This window comes from Pongo abelii, chromosome X, assembly GCF_028885655.2.
Source record: "Pongo abelii isolate AG06213 chromosome X, NHGRI_mPonAbe1-v2.0_pri, whole genome shotgun sequence".
Lineage (NCBI taxonomy): Eukaryota > Metazoa > Chordata > Mammalia > Primates > Hominidae > Pongo > Pongo abelii.
Genome location: NC_072008.2, coordinates 149,740,040 through 149,764,153, shown reverse-complemented (window position 1 = coordinate 149,764,153; position 24,114 = coordinate 149,740,040). Strand labels below are relative to the sequence as shown.

The 24,114-nt window shown below is 41.0% G+C and overlaps 1 protein-coding gene across 1 annotated transcript; it reads left to right on the top strand.

Moving 5' to 3' along the window:
• Positions 1-13,610: 13,610 nt before the first annotated feature.
• Positions 13,611-22,367, top strand: LOC100457335 (sperm protein associated with the nucleus on the X chromosome N3). The gene is made up of 2 exons (XM_024240973.2): positions 13,611-13,854; positions 21,980-22,367. Exons 1-2 carry the CDS (start codon positions 13,780-13,782, stop codon positions 22,286-22,288), a joined length of 384 nt encoding a protein of 127 aa, XP_024096741.2. The 5' UTR covers positions 13,611-13,779; the 3' UTR covers positions 22,289-22,367.
• The last annotated feature ends 1,747 nt before the right edge of the window (positions 22,368-24,114 follow it).

Here is a 24,114-nt window from a genome sequence, read left to right as displayed (position 1 = left end):
ACACTGGTTAGCCTTAGGCATTTCAGAGGAAAAAAAACTTAAGGTGAGAGAGGTGGAGCAAGAAAAGCAGAATAGAAGGCTGCACAGATCAGCCCCCTCGCAAGGACACAAATTTAACAACTATCCACACAGAACAAAACACCTTTATAAGAACCAAAAATCGGCCGGGCGCGGTGTCTCATGCCTGTAATCTCAGCACTTTGGGAGGCCGAGGCGGGCGGATCACGAGGTCAGGACATCGAGACCATCCTGGCTAACACGGTGAGACCCCGTCTCCACTAAAAATACAAAAAACTAGCTGTGCGTCATGGCGGGCGCCTGTGGTCCCAGCTACTCGGGAGGCTGAGGCAGGAGAATCGCTTGAACCCAGGAGGCGGAGCTTGCAGTGAGCCGAGATTGTGCCACTGCACTCCAGCCTGGGCGACAGAGTGAGACTACATCTCAATAAAAAAAAAAAAAAGAACCAAAAATCAGGTGAACTCTCAGAGTACCTGGTTGTATCACTGAAAGAGGCACTGAAGAGTTAAAAAAAACAGTCTTAAATCGCTGTCGCCACCCCTTCCCTACCCTAGGCAGTGGCAGTGTGGTGTAAAGAGCATCTATGGAAGAGCAAGAGCAGAGCAGTTGTGGGTCACTGAACTCAGTGCTGTCTCTTACAGGAGAAAGGAAAACCAGACCAAACTTAGCTGACTCCCACCTGGGAAGGGAGCATTTAAACCACCTCTAGCCAGACGGAAATTACCCATCTCAGGAATCAGAACTTGAGTTTCTGCAAATCTTGCCACTAAAGGCTAAACTGTTCCAGGTTTCTCAGAAAACCTTAAAGGCAGTCTGGGCCATAAGGACTGCAACGCTTAGGTGAGTTCTAGCATTGAACTGAGCCCAGAGACAGTGGATTGTGGCGGGGATGTGGAGGGGTGCAGATGACCTACCCAGATACCAGCTGGGGCAGTCAAGGGAGTGCTGGTGTCACCCCTGCCCTAGCTCCAGACTGCCCAGCTAGCAGCTCCATAAAAGAGTACTTCCTTCCACTTGAGGAGAGGAGATGGAATAGTGAGGAGCATTTTTTTTTCTTGCATCTTGAATACCAGCTCAACCACAGCAGGACAGGGCACTGGTCAGGGTTGTGAAGCCCCTGTTCCAGGCACTAGCTCCTGGATAACATTTCTAGGCACACCCTGGGCCAGAAAGAAACCTGCTGCCTTGAAAGAAATGACCAATCCCTGGCAGCATTCATCACTGGCCAACTGAACTAACCCTTGGTTCCTGAACAGACAGCAGCGATACCCAGGTACTACATCAAGGACCTTGAGTGAACCTCTGAGACATACTGGCTTCAGGTGCCTGCCAGCATGGTAAGAGGGGAATAGCGTAACAAGCAGGCTATTATTGGGGTCCCCAATTCCAGGACTTAACTCTTGGACAGCATTTCTAGACCTGCCTGTGACCAGACAGGTGCCCACAACCCTGAAGGGTGAGTCCCAGTCCAGGCAGCATTCACCATGAGCTGACTTAAGAACCCTTGGGACTTAAGGGAGCATCAGTGGTAGTGTTGCAGTACTCTCCATGGCCTGTAGTAGGGGTGGCTACAGGTTGAGGCTCCCCTGCCTTTGGAAAAGGGAGGAGGGAAGGGTGGGAAAAATGGCTTCTTGTGGTTTGAGTTACGGTTTGAGTGTCAGCTCAGCTGCAGTACAGTAGAACACCAGGTAGATTTCTAGGGTCTTTAACTCTAATTCCTGACTCCAGGAGGGCATCTCTGAACCCACCTGGGGGAACTCACTGCCTTGAAAGGAAAGACTAAGGCCTGGATAGCTTTGCCACCTGCTGATTATAGAGCCTCAGGGGTTTGAGCAAATAAAGGCAGCAGCCAGGGAGTGGTTACAGAAGGCCTTGGGAAAGACCCAGAGCTGTGCTTGCTTCAGGCCTGACCCAGCGCAGTCATAGTGTTGGTGGCCAGAGGAGTGCCTGTGTCCCTCCACCCACAGCTTTAGATGGCTCAGAACATGGAGGGGGAGAGAGAGATAGAGAGAGAGAGAGAGAGAGAGAGAGAGTTTGTCTGGGAGAAAGTAAGGGGAGAGAACAAGAGTCTCTGCCTGATAACCCAGAGACTTCTCCTGGATCATGTCCAAGACTGTCAAGGTGGTACCTCCACAAGTATGTAAGAACTGCAGCATTACTGGGTTTGGGTGCCCACAAAAGCAGATACAGATTAAAATGAAACACCCACGTATTTGTAAATATCTGGAAAACATTCTCAATTAGAATGACTACAAACAAGCTCAGACAGTGAAGACTACAATAGATACCTAAATCTTCAATGACCAGATACCAAAGAATATCTACTAGCATCAACACCATCCAGGAAAACAGAACCTCACCAAATGAAGTAAATAAACCACACAGACCAATTCTGGAGAAACAGATATATGACCTTTCAAACAGAAAATTCAAAATAGCTGTGTTGATCAAACTCAAAGAAATTCAGTATAACACAGAAGAATTCAGAATTCTATCAGAGAGATTAACAACGAGTTTGAAACAATTGAATCAAGCAGAAATTCTGGAGCTGAAAAATGCAAGTGACAGGTTGCAGAATCTATCAAATTCTCTTAATAGCAGAATCAATCAAGGAGAAGAAAGAATTAGTAAGCGTGAAGACAGGCTATTTAAAAATATACAGTCAGGAAAGACAAAATTAAAAAATAGTAGAAAGCAATGAAGCATGCATATAGGATCTAAAAAATAGCTTCAAAAGGACAAATCTAAGAGTTATTGGCCTTAAAGAGGAGGCAGAGAAAAACATATGGGTAGAAAGTTTCTTCAAATGGATAATAATAGAGAACTTTCCAAACCTAGAGAAAGGTATCAATATCCAAGTATAAGAATATTATAGAATACCAAGCAGATTTAACTCAAAGAAGTCTACCTCAAGTCATTTAATAATCAAACTCCTGAAACTCAAGGATAAAGAAGGGTTCTTAAAGCAGCAAGATAAGAGCTCCAATATGTCTGGCAGCAGACTTTTCAGTGGAAACCTTACAGGCCAGGAGAGAGAGGCATGACATATTTAAAGTGCTGAAAGATAAAACTCTTTTACCTTAGAAAAATATATCTGAAAAAATATCTTTCAAACATGAAAGAGATAAAGATGGTCCCAGAGAAACAAGAGCTGAGGGATTTAATCAACACCAGCCCTGTCCTACAAGAAATGCTAAAAGGAGTATTTCAGTCAGAAATAAAAGGATGTTAATTACCAATATGTTATCATCGAAAAGCACAAAACTCAATGGTAATTGTAAGTACACAGAAAAAAGAGAATATTTATAACAATGTAACTGTTGTGTGTAAACTGCTGTTATTCTAAGTAGAAAGACTAAAGACTAAACCAATCAAAAATAATAACTACAACTTTTCAAGACATAGTCAATACAATAAGATATGAATAAAAACAACAAAAAGTCAAAAAGCAGTGAGATGAAGATGCAGTTTTTATTAGTTTTCTTTTTGCTTGCTTCTTTGTTTATACAAATAGTCTTAAGTAGTTATGAGATTAAAATAATGGGTTATAAGAGTATTTGCAAGCCTCATGGTAACCTCAAACCAAAAAACATACAACGGATATACAAAAAATTAAAGGCAAGAAACTAAATCATATACCCACAGAAAAATCATCTTCACTAAAGGAAGACAGGAAGGAAAGAAAGAAAAAGGAGAAGATCACAAAACCATCAGAAAATAAATAACAAAATGACAGGAGTAAGTTTTTACTTATCAATAATAACATTGAATGTAAATGAGCTAAACTCTCCAATTAAAATACATAGAGTGGCAGAATGTGTGAAAAAGCAAGACACATTGATCTGTTGCCTACCAGAAACACACTTCATCTATAAAGAAACACAGACACTGAAAATAAAGGGATGGAGAAAGATACTCCATGCCAATGGAAACCAAAAAAGAAGCAGGATTAGCTATACTCGTAGCAGACAAAAGAGATTTCAAGACAAAATGTATAAGAAGAAAAAAAAGGTCACTATATAATAATAAAGGAATCGGTTCAGCAAGAGGATATAACAATTTTACATATATATGCACCTAACACTGGAGCACCAAGATATATAAAGGAAGTAGTATTAGAACTAATGAGAGAGAGAGGTCCCAACATAATAATAGCTGGAGACTTCAACACCCCACTTTCAGGATTGGACACATTTTCCAGACATAAAATCAAAAAAGAAACATCAGACTTAATCTGCATTATAGACCAAGTGGATCTAATAAACATTTACAAAATGCTTTTTCCAAAGACTGCAGAATACACCTTCTTTTACTCAGCGCATGGATCATTCTCAAGGATAGAACATACGTTAGGTCATATACCAAGTTTGAAAACCTTTAAACAAATTGAAATAATATCAAGCATCTTCTCTGACCACCAAAAAATAAAAATGGAAATTAATAACAAAAATAATTCTGGAAACTATACAAATACATAGAAATTAAATAATATGCTCCTGAATTACCAGTGGGTCAATGAAGAAATTAAGAGGTAAACTGAAGTTTCTTAAATGAGAATGGAAACACAACATACTAAAACCCATGGGATACAGCAAAAGCAGTATTAAGTAGGAAGTTTATAGCTATAAGTGCCTACATTAAAAAAGAGGAACAACTCCAAATAAATAATTTTGTGATGCATCTTAAAAAAACTAGAAAACTGAGATCAAACTGAACCCAAAATTTATAGAAGAAAATAAATAATAAAGATCAGAGCAGAAATAAAGGAAACTAAAATGAAGAAAATCAATACAGAATATCAATAAAACAAAAAGTTGGTTTTTTGAAAAGCTACACAAAATGACAAAACTTTAGCCAGAGTAAGTAAGAAAAAGCAGAGAAGATCCAAATAAATAAAAGCAGAGATTAAAAGGAGACATTACAACAGATACTGCAGAAATTCAAAGGATCATTAGTGGCGACCATGAGAAACTATATGTCAATAAATTGGAAAATCTCCAAGAAATGCATAAATTCTTACCCATACAACCTATCAAGTTTGCATGAAGATATCCAAAACCCGAATAAACCAAAGAGATGTAACAAGATAAAAGCTGTAATAAGCAGTCTCCCAGTAAAGGAAAGCCCAGGACTTGATGGCTTCACTGTTGAATTCTACCAAACATTTAAAGAAGAGCTAATACCAATTTTACTCAACCTGTTCCAAAAAATAGAGGAGAAGGAAATACTTTCAAAATCATTCTAAAATGCCTGTTTTACCCTGATAACCAAAACTGGACAAAGACACATAAAAAAGGAAAAACCAAAACTACAGACCAAAATATCTGATGGATATTAATGTGAAAATCCTCAATGAAATACTAGCAAATCATATTAAACAATACATTTGAAAGATAATTCATCATGACCAAGTAGAATTTATCACTGGGATGCAAAAAGGTCTCAACATGCACAAATCAGTCAATGTAATACATCATATCAACAGAATGAAAGCTAAAAACCATAGGATCATTTCAATTGATGCTGAAAAGACATTTGATAAAATTCAATATAATTTCATGTTAAGAACCCTGAAAAAAAAACTGCGTATAGAATGAACATATCTCAACATAATGAAAGCCATGTATGTCAGACCCACATCTAGTATCATACTGAATGGAAAAAAAAAGTGAACGTCTTTATGGATCTGAAACACGACAAGGATGCCCACTTTCACCACTGTTATATAGTGCTTGAAAGTTCTAGCTATTTCTTTCTCAAACAAGAGAAAGAAATAAAGGGCATTTAAATTGGAATGGAAGAAGTCAAATTATCTGTGTTTGCAGATGATACAATCTTCTATTTGGAAAAACCTAAAGACTCTACCAAAAAACTCTCAGAACTCATAAACAAATTATTTAAAGTTGCAGGATACAAAATCAACATACAAAAATCTGTAGCATTTATATATGCCAACAATGAACAACCTGAAAAATAAATTTTAAAAATTATTTTATTTACAATAGCCACACATAAAATGAAATACCTAGGAATTAACTTTACCAAAGAAGTGAACAATCTGTATAATGAAAACTAAAACACTGATGAAAGAAATTAAAGAGGATGCCAAAAAATTGAAATATATTCCATTTTAATGGATTGAAAGGATTAATAATTTTAACATGTCCCTGCTACCCAAAGCAATCTACAGATTCAATTCAATCTCTATCAAAGTACCAATGAGATTCTTCACAGGAATAGAAAAACCAATCCTAAAACTTATATGGAACCACAGTAGATCCAGAATAGCTAACACTATCCTGTGCAAAAAGAACAAAACTGAAGGAATCACATTAACTGGCTTCAAACTATACTACAGAGCTGTAGTAACCAAAACAGCATAGTACTGGTATAAAGACAGACTCATAGACCAATGGAACAGAATAGAGAACATATTTACACATCTACAAGTGAACTAATTTTCAACAAAAGTACCAAGAACATACACTGGGACACAGACAGTGTCTTCAATAAATGGTGCTGGGGAAACTGGATATCCATATACAGAAGAATGAAACTAGACCCCTATTTCTCTCCATATACATAAATCAAATCTAAATAGAATAAAAACTTAAATCTAAGACCACAAACTGTGAAATTGCTACAAGAAAACATTGTGGAAAATTTCCAGGACATTGGTCTGCACAAAAATTCCTTGGGCAATATCTTATATCTTACAAGTGCAGGCAACCTAGGCACACATGGAGAAATGAGATTATGTCAAGTTAAAAAGCTTCTGTGAAAAGTTAATAAAGTGAAGAGACAACTCACAGGATGGGAGAAAATATTTGCAAACAAGCTGTGTCACAAGGGATTAATAACCAGAATATACAAAAAGCTCAAGCAACACTATGAGATACAAATATAATAATCTGATGAAAAAATGGGTAAAAGATTTGAACAGACATTTCTCAAAGGAAGACATACAAATGGCAAACAGGCATATGAAAAGGTGCTCAACATCATTGATCATCAGGGAAATGCAAATATAACTAGAATGAGATATCATCTCACCCCAGTTAAAATGACTTTTATCCAAAAGACAGGCAATTACAAATACTGGCGAGGATATGGAGAAAAGAGAACCCTTGTACACTGTTGGTGGGAATATAAATTAATACAATCATAGTTTGAAGGTTCCTCAAAAACCTAAATAGAGCCACCATGTGATCCAACACACCTACTATTGGGTATATACCCGAAAGTAAGGAATTCATTATATTGAAAAGATATCTGCACTCTCATGTTTGTTGCAGCACTGTTCACGATAGCTAAGAGTTGGAAGCAACCTAAATGTCCACCAATAGATAAATGAAGAAAAAATGGGGTACATATACACAGGGGAGTACTATTCAGCCATAAAAAGAATGAGATCCTGTCATTTGCAACCACATGGATGGGACTGGAAACCATTATGCTTAGTGAAACAAACCAGGCACAGAAAGACAAGCATCACATGTTGGCATTTATTTGGGGGATCTAAATATCAAAACAATTGAACTATTCGACATAGAGAGTAGTAGGATGGTGACCAGAGGATGGGATGTGTATTTAGGAGTTGGGGGAAATGTGGGAAAAGTTGTGGGTATAAAAAATAGAAAGAATGAGTAAGACCTACTATTTGATAGCACAACAGAGTGACTGCAGCCAATAGTAACTTAATTGTACGTTTCAAAATAACCAAAAGAACATTATTGGATTGTTTGTAACATGAAGAATAAATTCTTGAAGGGATGAATACCCCATTCTTCATGATGTGATTATTCTTTATTGTATGCATGTACCAAAACATCTCATGTACCCCATAAATACATGCACCTACTATGTACTCACAAGAATTAAAACAAAATTAAAAAGAAAAAAAGTTAAAATGTTGAGCACTGTAGAAAATTTCTGAAGACTCAGAATGTTTGATTGTAAGGAGTATGTTTTATTTTTTCTCAGGCTGGACATTACTTCAGTATATCTTTTCAATATGCCATATATGGAATATACTTTTGGGATGGCATGGAGAACAATTTTCTTCAAAAAGTGCAGGATGAGGACCATGGTCTTTGTATCCCTATGACTAGTCCAGTGCTTGAGATAGAATATGTGCTTACTTAAGAGTTGTTGAGAGACTTGATGGTCTTTGATAGCTTACTTCTGTCTAAAGCATCCTAGTTTTGGGCTAATCCTCCATATTAAACCAACAGCTTTATTCTTAGGGGCTAGTATTCTCCCAGTGGTAATAGAATCAGAAGGAAGAACCATGGTAGTTCAAGGCAGGATAGCCCCACCACACATAGTTTTACACTGTGGAGTTGTAAGTCTGGTTGGCTGGATTCATAATATAACCTAAAGTTTAAAGGAATCATTAAGAAAACCTAGGCAATACCATTCAGGACATAGGCATGGGCAAGGACTTCATGTCTAAAACACCAAAAGCAATGGCAACAAAAACCAAAATTGACATATGGGATCTAATTAAACTAAAGAGCTTCTGCACAGCAAAAGAAACTACCATCAGAGTGAACAAGCAACCTACAGAATGGGAGAAAATTTTTGCAACCTACTCATCTGACAAAGGGCTAATATCCAGAATCTACAATGAACTCAAACAAATTTACAAGAAAAAAACAAACAACCCCATCAAAAAGTGGGCGAAGGACATGAACAGACACTTCTCAAAAGAAGACATTTATGCGGCCAAAAAACACATGAAAAAATGGTCATCATCACTGGCCATCAGAGAAATGCAAATCAAAACCACAATGAGATACCATCTCACACCAGTTAGAATGGCGATCATTAAAAAGTCAGGAAACAACAGGTGCTGGAAAGGATGTGGAGAAATAGGAACACTTTTACACTGTTGGTGGGACTGTAAACTAGTTCAACCATTGTGGAAGTCAGTGTGGCGATTCCTCAGGGATCTAAAACTAGAAATACCATTTGACCCGGCCATCCCATTACTGGGTATATACCCAAAGGATTATAAATCATGCTGCTATAAAGACACATGCACACATATGTTTATTGTGGCACTATTCACAATAGCAAAGACTTGGAACCAACCCAAATGTCCAACAATGATAGACTGGATTAAGAAAATGTGGCACGTATACACCATGGAATACTATGCAGCCATAAAAAATGATGAGTTCATGTCCTTTGTAGGGACATAAATGAAACTGGAAACCATCATTCTCAGCAAACTATCGCAAGGACAAAAAACCAAACACTGCATGTTCTCACTCATAGGTGGGAATTGAACAATGAGAACACATGGACACAGGAAGGGGAACATTACACACTGGGGCCTGTTGTGGGGTTGGGGGGAGGGGGGAGAGAGAGCATTAGGAGATATACCTAATGCTAAATGACGAGTTAATGGGTGCAGCACACCAACATGGCACATGTATACCTATGTAACAAACCTGCACATTGTGCACATGTACCCTAAAACTTAAAGTATAATAATAATAAAATTTTAATAAAAGTGAGGATTATAGAATCATAGCATATTTTTTATTTATTATCTTGTTTTATTTATTTATTTTTTGAGACAGAGTCTCACTGCCACCCAGGCTGGGGTGCATTGGCCCCATCTCAGCTCACTGCAACCCCCACCTCCCGGGTTCAAGCAATTCTCCTTCCTCAGTTTCCTGAGTAGCTGGGACTCTAGGGATGTGCCACCATGCTTGTCTAATTTTTGGAATTTTTAGTAGAGATGGGGTTTTGCCATATTGCCCAGGCTGGTCTCGAACTCCTAAGTGCAGGCAATCTGCTCGCCTCAGCCTCCCAAAGTGCTGGGATTACAGATGTGAGCCACTTGCCCGGCCTTATAGCATATTTTTAAAAAATGACATTGGTTGTTCCAATTTACTCATGCTACAGCTGAGGGATCTGAAGCCTACAGAAGGTATGCAGTTTACCCAGAGTACCAGAAAGAATATGAGATGTAGGGCAGCTTGAACTTGGTTTGAACACTGTTTCACAATTACTGTGTTATTGAGCTTCTCTGGGCCTCAATTTCCTTATCAGTAAATCAGACCCCCATGATGATGTCTACCTCCTGGGACTGCTGTGAGTATTGCATCTCTGCTGAACATCTTCCCTCTGCCTTTCCAGATCCACTCACCACCATTCTTCACCTGTGCTGTCCTGAGAGGCTATTTAAGAAGGATTCTCTCAATGGGCTCCTGGACTCTCTGGTGTCCACTGGGTTTGGCTAATGAAAAGCCCCAAGGAGAGTTGGAGGTGGGAGGGAGAAAGGAAGGAGAGTGAGGGCTGTGGACCTATTCTCCTGGCTCCATCCCTGTGAGTCACCTCGAGCTGGATGAGTCTCTTGGTGGAGGTCACTGTACTTCTGAAGACAGCAATTTTCTCTTGATTATTGATTTTTCCAGATTCTAGTAACCACTTCCTCCCTGCTCTCATTCCTTTGGGTTTGGAGTGATGGCAGCTGCTACTAGCACAACCTCTGATGTTCCCCCTGCATCTACCTGTTTATAAATGGTCCCTTTGCAGACAAATATTTGTCAAATATCCTATTTTGGATGTATCATCTGTTTGACCTAGATACTATGTGCTTAGAGCAGAGCCTGACATATAGTAGGTTCTTGGTGTATAGAATCTATGGCTAGTAGTAGTATTAATATTAGTGTAGAGGTAGTAGTGGTTGCAGTGGAGGTAATCATGCTGGTATTTTTCAAAGCCACTCATTCAGTCACATGCAAAGCCAGTAGTAGGATGTATTCCTCTTTCATACTCAACACTTTCTCAATGATTGCTTTTCAACTGTCTGTGCTCCAGAGGGAAATATACGGTTGGCTTCTAACACCTTGCTCTTTGTGGCCACGGAGTGCTGCAAATCCCAAGCAGATCCTATCCTGTGTCTGGTACTTTGTGTGGTGTTTAAACCTACCTTAGATAAAAATTGTAACAAAAATCATTAAGAATGTAGTTGAGGGTTATTATTATAACTAAACTAATGTCAGTCTGTAATATCACTTGTACAAAGGGTCAAAAACAAGAGATGAAAAGGTTTCAAGGAGTCCCTTGTTCTGACCCTGGGTCCATCTCTGACTTACAGCATGATATGGGAAAGTCACTTTGAGTAGTTCCTCAACCTGATATGAAAAAGAAGAATATTCTTAAAAACTGAACACATCAGAAATTTAAAAAAAATCAATACAATGAACTCATTGTACACTGATGACCTTTAATTCTTTATTATTCATTTTGGTGGAAAAGATAACATAATCACTGTTTCTCAATAGGAGTTATTTTATAAAGTAAGTTGTAATCTTTCAGTAGAAATATGCCACTGAATGTGTTCCTAACATTTTGAAGAATTTTCATTGGATAGTGATATACCCATCAAAATATTTTTTGTAAACAAATTTAGAAAACAATCATAAAAGGTAATAAGGTAATTGAAAGCTGTTATTTTCAGCAATTTTAATCAGTTTTTGACCTACCCTATTTGATGCGGCATGGCTGTTGGTTCTTGCTTTTTTGTTTTGTTTGTTATAACATGACATAACAGTGTGATGTTCTCACTGTTAATTGCAGGCAAAAGTCCAAAAGAAATAAATACTTAGATGTTAGTTTGTAAGAATTTACTAAATGGAGTTGTTAATCTCTAGATAACATCTGGAATTCACTAAAAAAAAAAAAATGTATACAAGATTCTCTTGGTTTGTTAGTGTTTAGACGGCAGTCATGGGAGTGCTATAAATTATTTGTTTCTGGAGGTCAGCAGAGTATTTTGCTAGGCTTTTATTGATTTTATGGTGTATAAAGTAAAGATATGTGAGCTTGACGAACACTGGAACAAAAATCCAGGGTCTACTTCACTTTTGTTCTATTTTTAAATTTTTTTTTCCATTATTGCGTTTTGTGACTTCCTATAGAGAATGGGACAAGTGTCAACCTATGGAAGGAATCTAGGGCTATGCCTTCTTTATCTTTGGCCCTCTCTCTTATTCTCTTTTAAAACATTTTTAGCTTTTTATTTTGAAACAATTATAAGTTCACAAGAAGTTTCAAAGATATGTACATGGAGGCCTTATGTACTCTTCAACCAGCCTCTCCCAGTGGTAAAATCTTCAGTACACTACCACATTACACTATCAAAAGTAGAACACTGACAGTGATGCAATCCAGAGCTTTTTAAGATTCAACACTTTTCTTTTGGCTGTTCTAGGCACTTTACATTTCCATATGAATATTATAATTATCCTGTCAATTTCTATTAAAAATCCTTTTTAGAATTTTGATTAGAATTGAGTTGAACTTACAGACAAATTTGGAATAACTGCCACTTTACAATATTGAATCTTCCAACCGAAAATCAAAGTATACATCTCGATTTTTTATGTCATTAATTTATCATTGCAATTTGTTGTAGTTTTAGGTGTACAAGTCATTTACATCTTTGGTCAGATTTATCCCTAAGACTTTAATGTTTTTAGTGATATTTTAAATTGCACTGTTCTTAGTTTCAACTTTCAGTTGTTGAAATTAACTTCCAGTCTACCCTCGGACTACCATTAGCTGAAACACTACCTCTTCTAATATAGAAACTTCTAATATATAAACATACAATTGATTTGTGTATTGATCTCTTACTCTGCAATCTTGCTAACCTCAATTATTGTAGAAGCTTTTTTATAGATTGACTTTTCTACATACACTTTCATGTAGTCTTCGACAAAAGACACTTTTACTTCTCTCCTTCCAAACTGAATGCATTTTTTTTTTTTTTGCACTGGACACAATCTCTAGTACAAAGTATAACTATGCCCATACTGGTGCACATGTTGGTCTTAGATTGTAGTATCCTGCATGTAAACACTGAGAACAACTTCCAGCACTTGAATATCCACTCCTTCCCCCACCCACATACTGGCAGAATTCATGTTGGGATACTACATTTACTATGAACATACACCCCTGATTTGAAACAAGACTAGGATACACGGTAAAGAATGTTTATTCACCAAAGTTTTGACAGACTGAAGGCCATTATTTCAGACTGGAAATAGGAAATTTAAAAGAACTACATGGACATTGAGTAAAAGAACATGGGTTGAAATTTGCCTGGCAGTAGCCTAAAAGTAAATGGTCTTCAAGGTGCATATGAAGGAACTGTAGGAGGGAAATGAGATAATTAATTATTAATTATTAAATGTAACTAATAATTAATAACTAATAATTAAATGTAGCCACACTAGCTTGGAGGGATTTGAGGTGAGACATCTAAAATACTAAGTCATGGTGAGGGCTGGAAGACAAAAGAATGAATGACTTAATAGGAATGACTGTGGGGAAGGACTTGAAGGAATCATCCTCTCGCTTCCATGTGAACCATGAACATTAAACATGGAGAAATGAGGAGCGGCGGCAGATCAGTTTGGCCTGCATCTTCAGGGGTTGCTGAAACAACAACAGCATTTGATTTCCTCTACACCCCTGTCACCCCTCCCCCACAAGCCCAGGGAGTGGTCAGCAGTGGTGCTTTGTGATGTCAAAGCCACCTTAGGACTGCCATTGGCTGGGACACTGCCTGTATGATCAAACGAAGCTCAAGGGTGTGGCTTTGCCTTGTCATCAGGAGGGTATATATAGGGAGAGCAAGAGCTCTGGGCCATCCCACTGGGAAGCTTTAACATAGCTGTGGAAGTCTGCAGTCTACAAGAGCCTACTATAGACATTCTACAACCAACCAGAATCATGGAACAGCCAACTTTCAGCACCAATGGGGAGAAGACGAACAGCCTCTGTGAATCCAACAATGAAAATGATGAGGTAAGATTGTTAGGTTTTGAAGGGAAGGTGAGAGTGAAAGAAAGACACACGGAGCGGGGGCGGCTCAAACAACAACACAGGAATATTGTAGACACCTGTGGAAGTGGGAGACCCACTTAATGCCAGAGCCCACCGCTGCTTACAGGCTGGGGTGCTTATAGGTATGGGTGGGAGGGGCCTGGGCAGTATGGCTTGCTGCCCGTCAGGATATTGGTAAGATGTTTTTATGATCAGGCTGTTTGGCCCTTTTTCCAGTGGGATGTCATTGTGGTGTTTCTTGGAACTTTGCCCAGCAAGATATGATAGGAAACTTTCTTTAGTTGGACCTTTGTCCACCTTGTGTTAAAGTGATTAGGCAAGATTTTTCTCATGGCCCGAACCCCCGTGGAATGTTTCACTTTGAACAAGGTCTGCAAAATAGAAGGGAGTTTACTAAATGGTGGTTTGGACTCACATTCTTGCCTTCTACTTTAGTATAAAAGGAAGAGAGGCATTGTTGATTATCTGGCTGCTTCCTGCTGAATAGGGGAGCTGTAATCAGGGTTTGGGTTTTGAAGCGGGGGGTGTCGGACTTCAGAGTTGTTTTCCTGGAGGCACTGGTACCGGACTTGGCAGAGGAGAAGGATGGTATCAGTGTGTTGCTGGGTGGCTGCCTGGACACGGGAGTTTAGCCTTCGGGAGATAAAGCGGGATATGAAGGTGAGTATACATGGGCCAATTGTAGTATTAGGAGGAGGAAAATTAAGGGTCCTAAGAAAGGGGCCACCTGCTATCTCAGTGCTGAGTGCAGCAGAGATGTTTACTTCTGCTAACACTAGAATGAGAAGTAGAGCCTGCTTAGTGTGTGTGGAGGAAGATGAGACAGAAGCTACTAAAGGAACCTGGATGGTCTGCTTGTTAGGCAAAATGTTAATGTTTAGACTGAAACACCAGGGTGCATGTTCCTGACCATTTGGCCAGTAGGCAGAGATAAGGAAGAAGACACTGGGGGTGGACAGACAAAAGTTGCAGGTTATGGTGGCAAGCCATGAGAAGGTGGGGGTTGAATTCTGCAGAAATCCTTTGTTTTAACTTTTATATTTTTCCAAGTTGAATAGCTGCCAGCAAGGGTATCCCCTCTAAGGGCCTGATAGGAAATGTTGGTGGTGGAGGAGATGGAGGCTGTTTGGTTTTGGAGAGAGAGAGATAAATGGGTTTTTGTAACTAATAGCCATTGCAGTCCTGACAGGGCAGAAGGATATAGGTTGCAGTTGAGGGAATTGTTTGTGGATATTTTCCAGGCAGCGCCCTTGAGTTGGATACATGAAGAGCGGCTCCAGCCAAGAGGGGAGGGGTTGGTAAGAGGTGTTTTATGGAATCCGTTTGTAACATCTTCAGTTAAGAGGCTATGAGGCGAAGAAGGGTGACAGCCCTGTGTGTGACTGTGTGGGTGGATTTGATGGATTGGGGGAAAAGGAGTTTAGCTGATCAAGATTATAAACAGGTTTGGGAATGAATTGGTCAAGTAGGTGAGATGCAGGTTTATTTTGGACCGAGTTCATGTGGCCAGGTTGACAGGAAGGGCTGTGAATTGCTGGATTTGTGTGGACAAACAAATTTAACAGTTGGAAGGAAGAGGGGAGTGTGACTGATTTAAGAGGAAATGTGTGAGGCTGATGAAGGGGGCTCAACTGTCAGAGGTTGGGGGTGGGGACTTAGAGTATCCCACAGACAAAGAGGACAAAAAAAGAAAGAGGAGATTTGAGTAGGAGTGAAATTTTGGAAGGTGCCCTGCAGTCGTACCTCCTGGATTAGTGTGACAAATTGGCATGGACTATTCAGGGACATGGGGAATGGAAGCCAGGAAACATCTGAAATAAGGTAGGAGATAAAAGATTGGAAATTGGAGACGGAGAGTGTTATGGACTAAGGTGTTCTGGATTGGCAACTTCTGGAACTCTTGTTAAGTACAGTGAGGTTGGTCCTGTGAGGGAAGGAGAATAATATGGGGGTGAGAAAATTTCTAGATGTGGGTCTGGTGCTCTTTTTAGTTTGAGATGGTGCATTCAGTGTGGAAAGGATGTTAGCTTTGGCGCTGTGGGAGTAGTTAGCATCACCTGGTGGGAACGTTTCCACTTAGGTTGGAGTGGGGAAGAGGAGGAGTCTGTGATTCAGACCCAGTCCCCTGGTTGTAGGGACAGGGAGGAGTGTTTTGAGGATAGACTTTTAGGCTGGGTCAAGTAAGCATTTGCTTACTGTCTTACTAGATGTTGGGTGAGGTGTAACGCCGGCCAAGTATTCCATATAGAAGAGGGGGAAAATACAGGGAGATTTTGGAGGATAAAAGGGCATTTGTACCTAAGTTTAAATGGGCTTAAACTGAGGGGCTTTTGGGAAATGACTCATAAATGCAGGAGGAGAGGAACAATGGGAGAAGTAAAGTCCAGGCCATTTTAACCTTTAGGGAAGATTGGTTAGTTGCTGTTTTCTAAAAAAGTTTCCCTGAAGATTCGGGGTGGTAAGGAATATGCACAGCCGATTTAATGTTTACAGCCTTTACCAGCTGTTGGTTAAACTGTGAAACAAATTGGCCAGTTGTCTGACTGGATGCAAGAGAGGAGTTTAAACCGGTGGATAATACGGGTGAAGAGAATAGACGTGATGGGGTGTGCGTTTTCGGTGGTGGTGGAAAAAGCTTTTATCCATCCAGAGAATGTATCTACTATTGTCAGAAGGTATAGGAATCACTTTCTGGGGGACATGTGAGTGATGTTGATTTGCTAGTCCTGCCCTGGTAAGTGTCTTCAGACCTTGTGTATTGGAAAGGAAGTGGTTTGATAGCTTCCTGAGGGGAAGTTTAAGTGCAAAGGAAACATGCCTTAGTAATATATTTCAGATTGGCAGCCATGGCGGAAGAATGTATATAATTTTTTAAAAGCTGGAGTAGGGGCAGTAACCAGCATGGAAATGGTTGTGCACATATAAAAGTACACAAGGTTTTTTAAACTTGGACAAGACACTTTTATCACTGAGATCAAACCATTTTTTCCTGAATGGCACCAGCCCGGGCAAGTGGGGTTCATTTCTTCTGGGTATATACAGGAAAAAATGAGCAATAACGATGGGGTTTTAAGGGCTGCCTGCCAGGCTGCCAAATTTGTTGAAAGGTTTCTCTCAGTTATGGCATCTTTAGACTTTCGGCGCCCCTTGCAATGGATAATGGTGGCCTTTAGTGGTAGTTTATCCACCCCCAGCATCTTATGTATAAGTTTGCCATTTCTTATGGGGGTTCCTTTTGTAGTTAGGAAACCCTGTTCCTGCCAGGTGAAGGCATGAGACTGTAGGATATGGTATGCATATTTGGAATTGGTGTAAATGTTGACCCTCTTTCCCTTTACTAGGGTGAGGGCCCTGGTTAGGGCAACTAGCTTAGGTTGTTGAGAGGTAGCATGGGGTGGGAGAGCATTGGATTCCAGGAGTTTATTTTCAGCAATGATGGTATAGCCAGCTGCTGGACATGGCTCCCTAAAAGAGCTTCCATTAACTAACCGTGTACGTGTTCCCTGCAAAGGGGCATCTGAAATGTGTTGGAAGGGGGAGGAGAGGGAGTCTAAGAGGTCCAGACAGGAGTGAGAGAGCCTAGAATCGGAAGTGTTTACAGGGAGGAGGGTGGCTGGGTTGAGAGTTTTATATCTGTGGAAGGTGATTAGAGGGTTATCTAGGAATAAGGTGTGTACCTGCTGTAAGCAGGATGGTGGGAGGGATAGAAGGGATTGATGGTTTATGAGGTCCTGTAGGTAATGGGAAGATGCAATAGTAATGTGTTGGTAGAGAGGGAGTTTCCGTGCCTCTAAGGCCAGCAATGTGGCCACACCCAAGATTTTTAGTCAGAGTGACTAGCCTTGGATGGCAGAGTCCAGTTGTTTTGAGAGGCGCACGATGGCTTGTGGGACATCGCTGTATGTTTGGCAGAGTAGCGCAAGGGCAAGGCCCTGGTCAGAATGTACATACAAAGTAACGGGCTTGGTGAGGTTGGGCAGTCCCGGTGCCAGGGCCATTAAAAGGGCATTTTTAAGTTTTTAAGTGGGAGTTGATGGGGCAAGCTGGGTTTAGGGGTTTTAGGATGGGCCCATGTGAGGCCCTGTATAGTGGCTTGGCCAGCAAGTCAAAATTGGGAATTGACAGCCAGAAGTAACCCACAAGGCCCAAGAAGGAGAGAAGGTACTTTTTTGTGTGGGGAAGGGACATGTCCCAAATTAGCTTCTTTCATTGGGTTGGGATGGCTCGAGAATTAGGGGTTAGGACAAACCCAAGGTAAGTAACTTTGGTTGGGGCTACCTGAAAATTTTGTGGGCTAGGCCCAAACTTTGGTTTGGGCTACCTGAGATTTCCTCTATTATGGAGGAAGTTTAAAACCTGAGTGGTGTGTTGGATGGACAGGTTAAGGAAGTGGCTACAGAGAAGGAGTTTGACATGTTGGAGGAGGGTGCTAGCAGCAAGGGAAAGTTCACCTAGGTCCTTGATGAGGGCATGTCTGAATAGGTGGGGGCTATCCTGGAACCCCTCTAAGAGTACAGTCTATGCTAGTTGGGTGCATATGTGAGTATTAGGATTTGGCCAAGTTAAAGCAAAAAGACTTCTGTAAGCCGGATTTAAGGGAATAGTGAAATAGGCATCTCTTAGTTCCAATACAGAGGAGCGTGTGGTAGATTTAGGAATATGGGAGAGTAGAGCATATTGGTTGAGGACCGCTAGATGTATTGGTACCACTGCCTGGTTAACAAATTGTAGATCCTAGACAAAGGGGTAAGTCCCGTCTGTCTTTTGGAAAGCCAGAATAGGGGTGTTGTGGGGAGAGTTAACAGGCTTGAGAATATGAGCTTGTTAAAGTTTACGAATAATAGGTTTGAGGCCCCTAAGCACAGCTGGATTAAGGGGATATTGAGACTGAAAGAAAATGGAGGAGTTTTAAAAGGTTATTTTAACTGGGATGTGATGTGTGGCTATTGTGGGTTTAGAAACATTCCAAGCTTTAGAATTCACAGAAGGTAACAGGGTGGATAATGAGGATGAGTTGGGGGAGGGGGAAGCATTTGGGTGGCAGAGTAAACTAAAAGGAGTAGAATTGGAGGAGCCGCATTGCATGGAGGCCTGGGATTTCCTTAATATGTCCCACCCCAAGATAGGGGTAGGGGACTGAGGGATAACCAGGAAAGAGCGGGTGAAGGGGGCTGTTGAATAGGTTGCATAATAAAGGACAAGTCTGTGTCTACAGGGGATTCTATTGACTCTCACAATAGAGATCGAAGAACTGAAAAAGGGTCTAGAATATTCTGGTAAAACCGAGTAACTAGTTGTCCTATTGAGTATCCAATAGGAAAGACATGGGCTTACTAGAGACTGACAGAATTACCCTGGGTTCCGAGGTGGTGATGGCAGTAGGGGTGGTGGACTTCAGGCCCCACCTGTCTTCAGGTATGGGTGGTGAAGCAGGATGAAGAGTTTCACTGAGCACAGTCTGACTGCCAGTGTTGCTTGATACCACAGATGGGGTAAGGTTTCTAGAGTGTCATGGGATTAGGGTGGGCTTTTGCCCAGTGTCCCTGTTGGATGTACTTATAACAGGCTCCTGGGGTTGACTGTTGCCAAGTTGAGGAATTCTGTATGCCTTGGGAACCCTGTTGAGTGGCAGCTATCAGCATTTGATATTTAGCCTGGTCCTTTTTTAAGTTTGGGTTTTTAGTTCTTCCTCTCTGATCTTATAGACCTTAAAGGCCACTTTGATTAAGTCTCTTTGGAGGTTTGAGGGCCATCCTCCACTTTTTAAAGTTTTTTTTCAAATGTCTGGGGCTGACTGGGAGATAAAGTGTAAATGGAGGTAGATTTTGCCCTTATTGGTATTAGGGCTTAAGGTGGCATATTTAGTTGTAACCTTTGAAAAGGCGGGAGAGGAAAAGAGCAGGGGTGACTTTATTTATGCCAGCTAGAAGGCATGATATCATATGGGCTTGTTTCTGTCTGTCTACGGAAGTTGCCAGGTAATTCCGATTGAGGTCAGTTCTGAGGACAGCTAGGGTCCCTGTTGGGTTGTGAGCAGCATCTTGTTGGTGGAGGGTGTTCTCATTGGCCTGGGCACCCCTAAATATGTGTTCCCTGTCTTTCAGGGTGAGGGTAGAGGAGAGGATGACATATATGTCATGCCAGGTAAGGTCATAAGATTTAGGAAGTACAGAAATTCCTTGCGGAAGGAGGTAGGATCCATTGAAAAGGAGCAAAATCTCTTTTCAATATGGGAGAAGTCAGCTACGGAACTTGAATTCATCTTATGCCTTCAGTCCTCATGACCCCCTGCAAGGGAAGGACTTTGGAAGGCCTTTGGGCATGTGTCTGGTTTTCGGCAAAAGAGGGTTGGGCGTGAGACCTGGTTTGAGGTGAAGGAAGGGGGATGGAGGGCGACAGTAAGGGGGTGGAGGAGCCAGATCCGAAGGAGAAGGTGGAGGGAATGGGAGTGGGCAGGAGGCAGAGGAAGGGGTTTGTTGGCTAGGTTGAAATTCAGAGGAGGAAGGCTTGTCTGGAGGAGGAGGCATTTTGGGGGGTTTCTCCTTGAGGAGGAAGATTTGAAAAGATGAACAAGATTGACAGGAGAGCGAGTGAGGCATGAGCGGAGATAAGCAAAGCACTTCAGATCATTTACCATTGTGTTGGAGAAAGATTTTTTAGATTATGTTGAATTTGAAAGTTGAATGTTTTGTTTTTTGGAAGAGGGGAGTGAATACTCTGGATGGGAGTGAATACCCCTGGGGAAAGTGAGTACCCCAGAAGGGAGTGAATACCCCAGAGGGGAGTGAGTTCTCCGGAGGGAAGTGAATACCCCAGAGGAAAGTGAGTGCTCGATTCTGCCTGGGAGAAGGGACCTGGAAAGTCGGGGCAGCCCCGTAGCTATTCATGCTCCCCAGAGGCCAGAGCGGCCAGAGTGGCAAGCGTTCTGAGGCTGTCCCCTGAGAAGGGAGGCTGCAGTCACCTGGTGACTGGGGAGACCTCTCTCCCAGCACTGGAATTTTTTTGGAGAACGAGCAGAAATAGAGAGGAATCCAGAAAGGAAGAATAGGGAGACCCACCCACGAATTGAAGCCCAGTGTTGGATGTGATGTCCAGCAATGGGGGTGATCCTTGTTGCAGCTGCCTGGAAAGGGGAAGGAAGGAAAAATAAGATGGAGAGTTTGATCAATATCTGGAGTTTAGCCCAGGGCTGAAGAAGATGAGAGAATAGCGGGAACAGGACTGGGAACAGGGAGTCCACTCAGGATCTGGAAGCAGGCCCCGGTCTAGTTTGTGCTGCTTGCTGCTTTCTGCTTTCCAAGTTGCAAGAGAAAACTTACCCATTAGAACTCAATCAATGTTCTGGGTTTTGGCACCAAAATGTTAGGTTTTGAAGGGAAGACGAGGGTGAAAGAAAGACACACAGAGAGGGTGCATCTCAAACAACAACACAGGAATATTGCAGACACCTGTGGAAGTAGGGGACCAGCTTAATGCCAGAGCCCACCACCGCTTATAGCCTGGGGAACTTACAGGTATGGGTGGGACGGAGCTGGGCAGTATGGCTTGCTGCCCAGGAGGATATTGATAAGATGTTCTTATGATCAGGTGGTTTGGCCCTTTTTCCAGTGGAATATCATTGTGGTGTTCCTTTGCAGCTGCCTGGAAAGGGGAAGGAAGGAAAAATAAGATGGAGAGTTTAATCAATATCTGGAGGTTAGCCCAGGGCTGGAGAAGACGAGAGAATAAGGGGAACAGGACTTATGATAGGGACGTTTCTTTAGTTGAGCCTTTGTCTACCTTGTGGTCAGGGGTTAGGCAGGATGTTTCTCATGGCCTGAACCCCCATGGAATGTTTCACTTTGACCAATGTCTGCAACATAGCAAAAACTTACAAAATCGTGCAGTTTGGACTAACAGGTGACTCTACCCATGCTCCTCTTCTTCTTCCCCATAGATCGCTACCCTATGATTTCACCTTGTTCTTCTCTGGCACAAACCCCTTCCTCAAACTGCATTCCTTCTCATAAAGCCCCCCTTGCTACCTAGTCTCTATCCTATTCACCCAAAATAATGTCTTTCTGGCCTCTCCCTATTTTCTTACCAGATGCAAGAGGTACCAAACAGAGTCTTAGCCCCCGAACAGAGTTTGAAAAAGACAAAAACATCAGAATATCCAATAATATTTGTGTATTACCACAGGAAGGGTAAGAAAATAAATTCAAATCAACTGGAGAATGACCAGTCCCGAGAGAACTCCATCAATCCAATCCAAAAGGAGGAAGACGAAGGCCTAGACTTATCTGAAGGATCTTCAAATGAGGATGAAGACCTAGGCTCATCTGAAGGACCTTCAAAGGAGGACAAAGACCTAGACTCATCTGAAGGATCTTCACAGGACAGCGGGGAGGATTAGTCACACATGGAGAAAACAAATTGGACAAATCATCACCACTGATGGCGATGATTACAATAAAATCAAGTTTAAGGAGCTGATGATTGTGTATATCTCTGCCTGTTGTCTGATGGTGTGCGGGGTGGGGAAGGGAAGGGAAGAGGTAGGCATTTGAGAAGGGAGGGATATGAGCTCCTGTAGGTTGGGAGACAGACCCACAGGTTGACAGTTAGCCAGACATTGTAAATAAGGACTGGGGGAGGACTGATTCCTCAGATAAATTTTCTTCTTAAAATTTTGTCTTACAGGAGAGGAAGAAAAGGACTTGGTGTTTCTTGGAGCATGTGATTGTGTAGAAGGGCATACAAAAAGATCTGTATTCGCTGGGCGCTGCGGCTCATGCCTGTAATCCCAGCACTTTGGGAGGCTGAGACTGGCAGTCACCTGAGGTCAGGAGTTTGAGACCAGCCTGGGCCAACATGGTGAACCCCTGTCTCTACTAAAAAAAATATAAAAATTAGCCAGGCATGGTGTCAGGCACCTGTAATCCCAGCTACTTGAAGGCCAAGGCAGGAGAATCGCTTGAACCCAGGAGGTGGAAGTCGCAGTGAGCCGAGAATCACGCCACTGCACTCCAGCCTGGGGGATAGAGCAAGGCTCTGTTTCCAAAATAACAAAAATAAAATAAAATAAAATAAAACAAAATAAAATGAACTGGATTGTATTTAGGTGACAGTGCCACTCTTTCCAAAATGAAGACATCAAAATCACCACCTCCAGGCCACATACGTCATAGTGGCATGGGTTATGACTCATCCAATGCTGTGAGCAACTGAAGCCCCTCAAACGGATCAAAAACCTCACCCTACATAAAGTAAGACATCATGTCACACACACTAAAATAATGGTGCTTGGAGGCCATGGTCCCAATACTAGGGCACTTCCTTGTTAAGAAACTCTAGGTGGAGCAGTAGCCTACCAAGTGTGGGGCACTGGGAGTGGCCATTGTCTACTGCAGGCAATCAATGAAAGCATAGTCTACAGAGAATTTGAATACAATGATACAAACAAAAGTTGGTATTTTTATTGCCACTTCCATACACCTGCATTTCTATAGAATGTCAATGATTAAGAATTCTTCCCTTGGAAAAAAATACTGTTTTTATTGAAGGGAATACAATAGAGTGGTTTTGGCGTCAAGTTTAGAGAGCTGAGTTACATTCTTTGTGTTAATTTCCAAGACCCTCTCCTGTTTATTTATTCATTCACTCTCCTTTATTTCCATGACCCAGTTTTATTTCTCCTGTCTATATTGGCAATTATTGTAATGCATTTGATGTGTATCCTTTTCTCTGTATGAGTGTTAATAAACATTTCTCATTGCTTGTGGACATTGGTTTTCAATTTATGTATGCATTGTCAATATTTAATGTTTCACTCAGGCCTGTTTTTAAGATGCATCTATGTATATAAAATCTGTTATTCCCTTGTAAATGGATATATCAGGTACATTTTTGTATTTTGTAAATTTTAGAAAGATATTTTGATGTTTAATATTTGTAACCACCTTCTGGTTCATGTTTTGCTTAATTTATACCTAGTATTACATTTTCTTTCGAGTGACTGTAAATAGTACCATGTGTTTAATTTTGATTTCCACATGTTCAATGTTAGTATATAGAAGTGTGACGGATTTTTTATTTTTATTTTTAAAAAAATTTATTGTGTCTATTTGAGGTTTACAACATGATATTATAGGATACATAAAGTAAAATGGTTACTATGGTGAAGCAGATTAGCATATCTCTGTTCTTAGTTTTTAAGTGTGTGACAATAGCAGCTAAAAT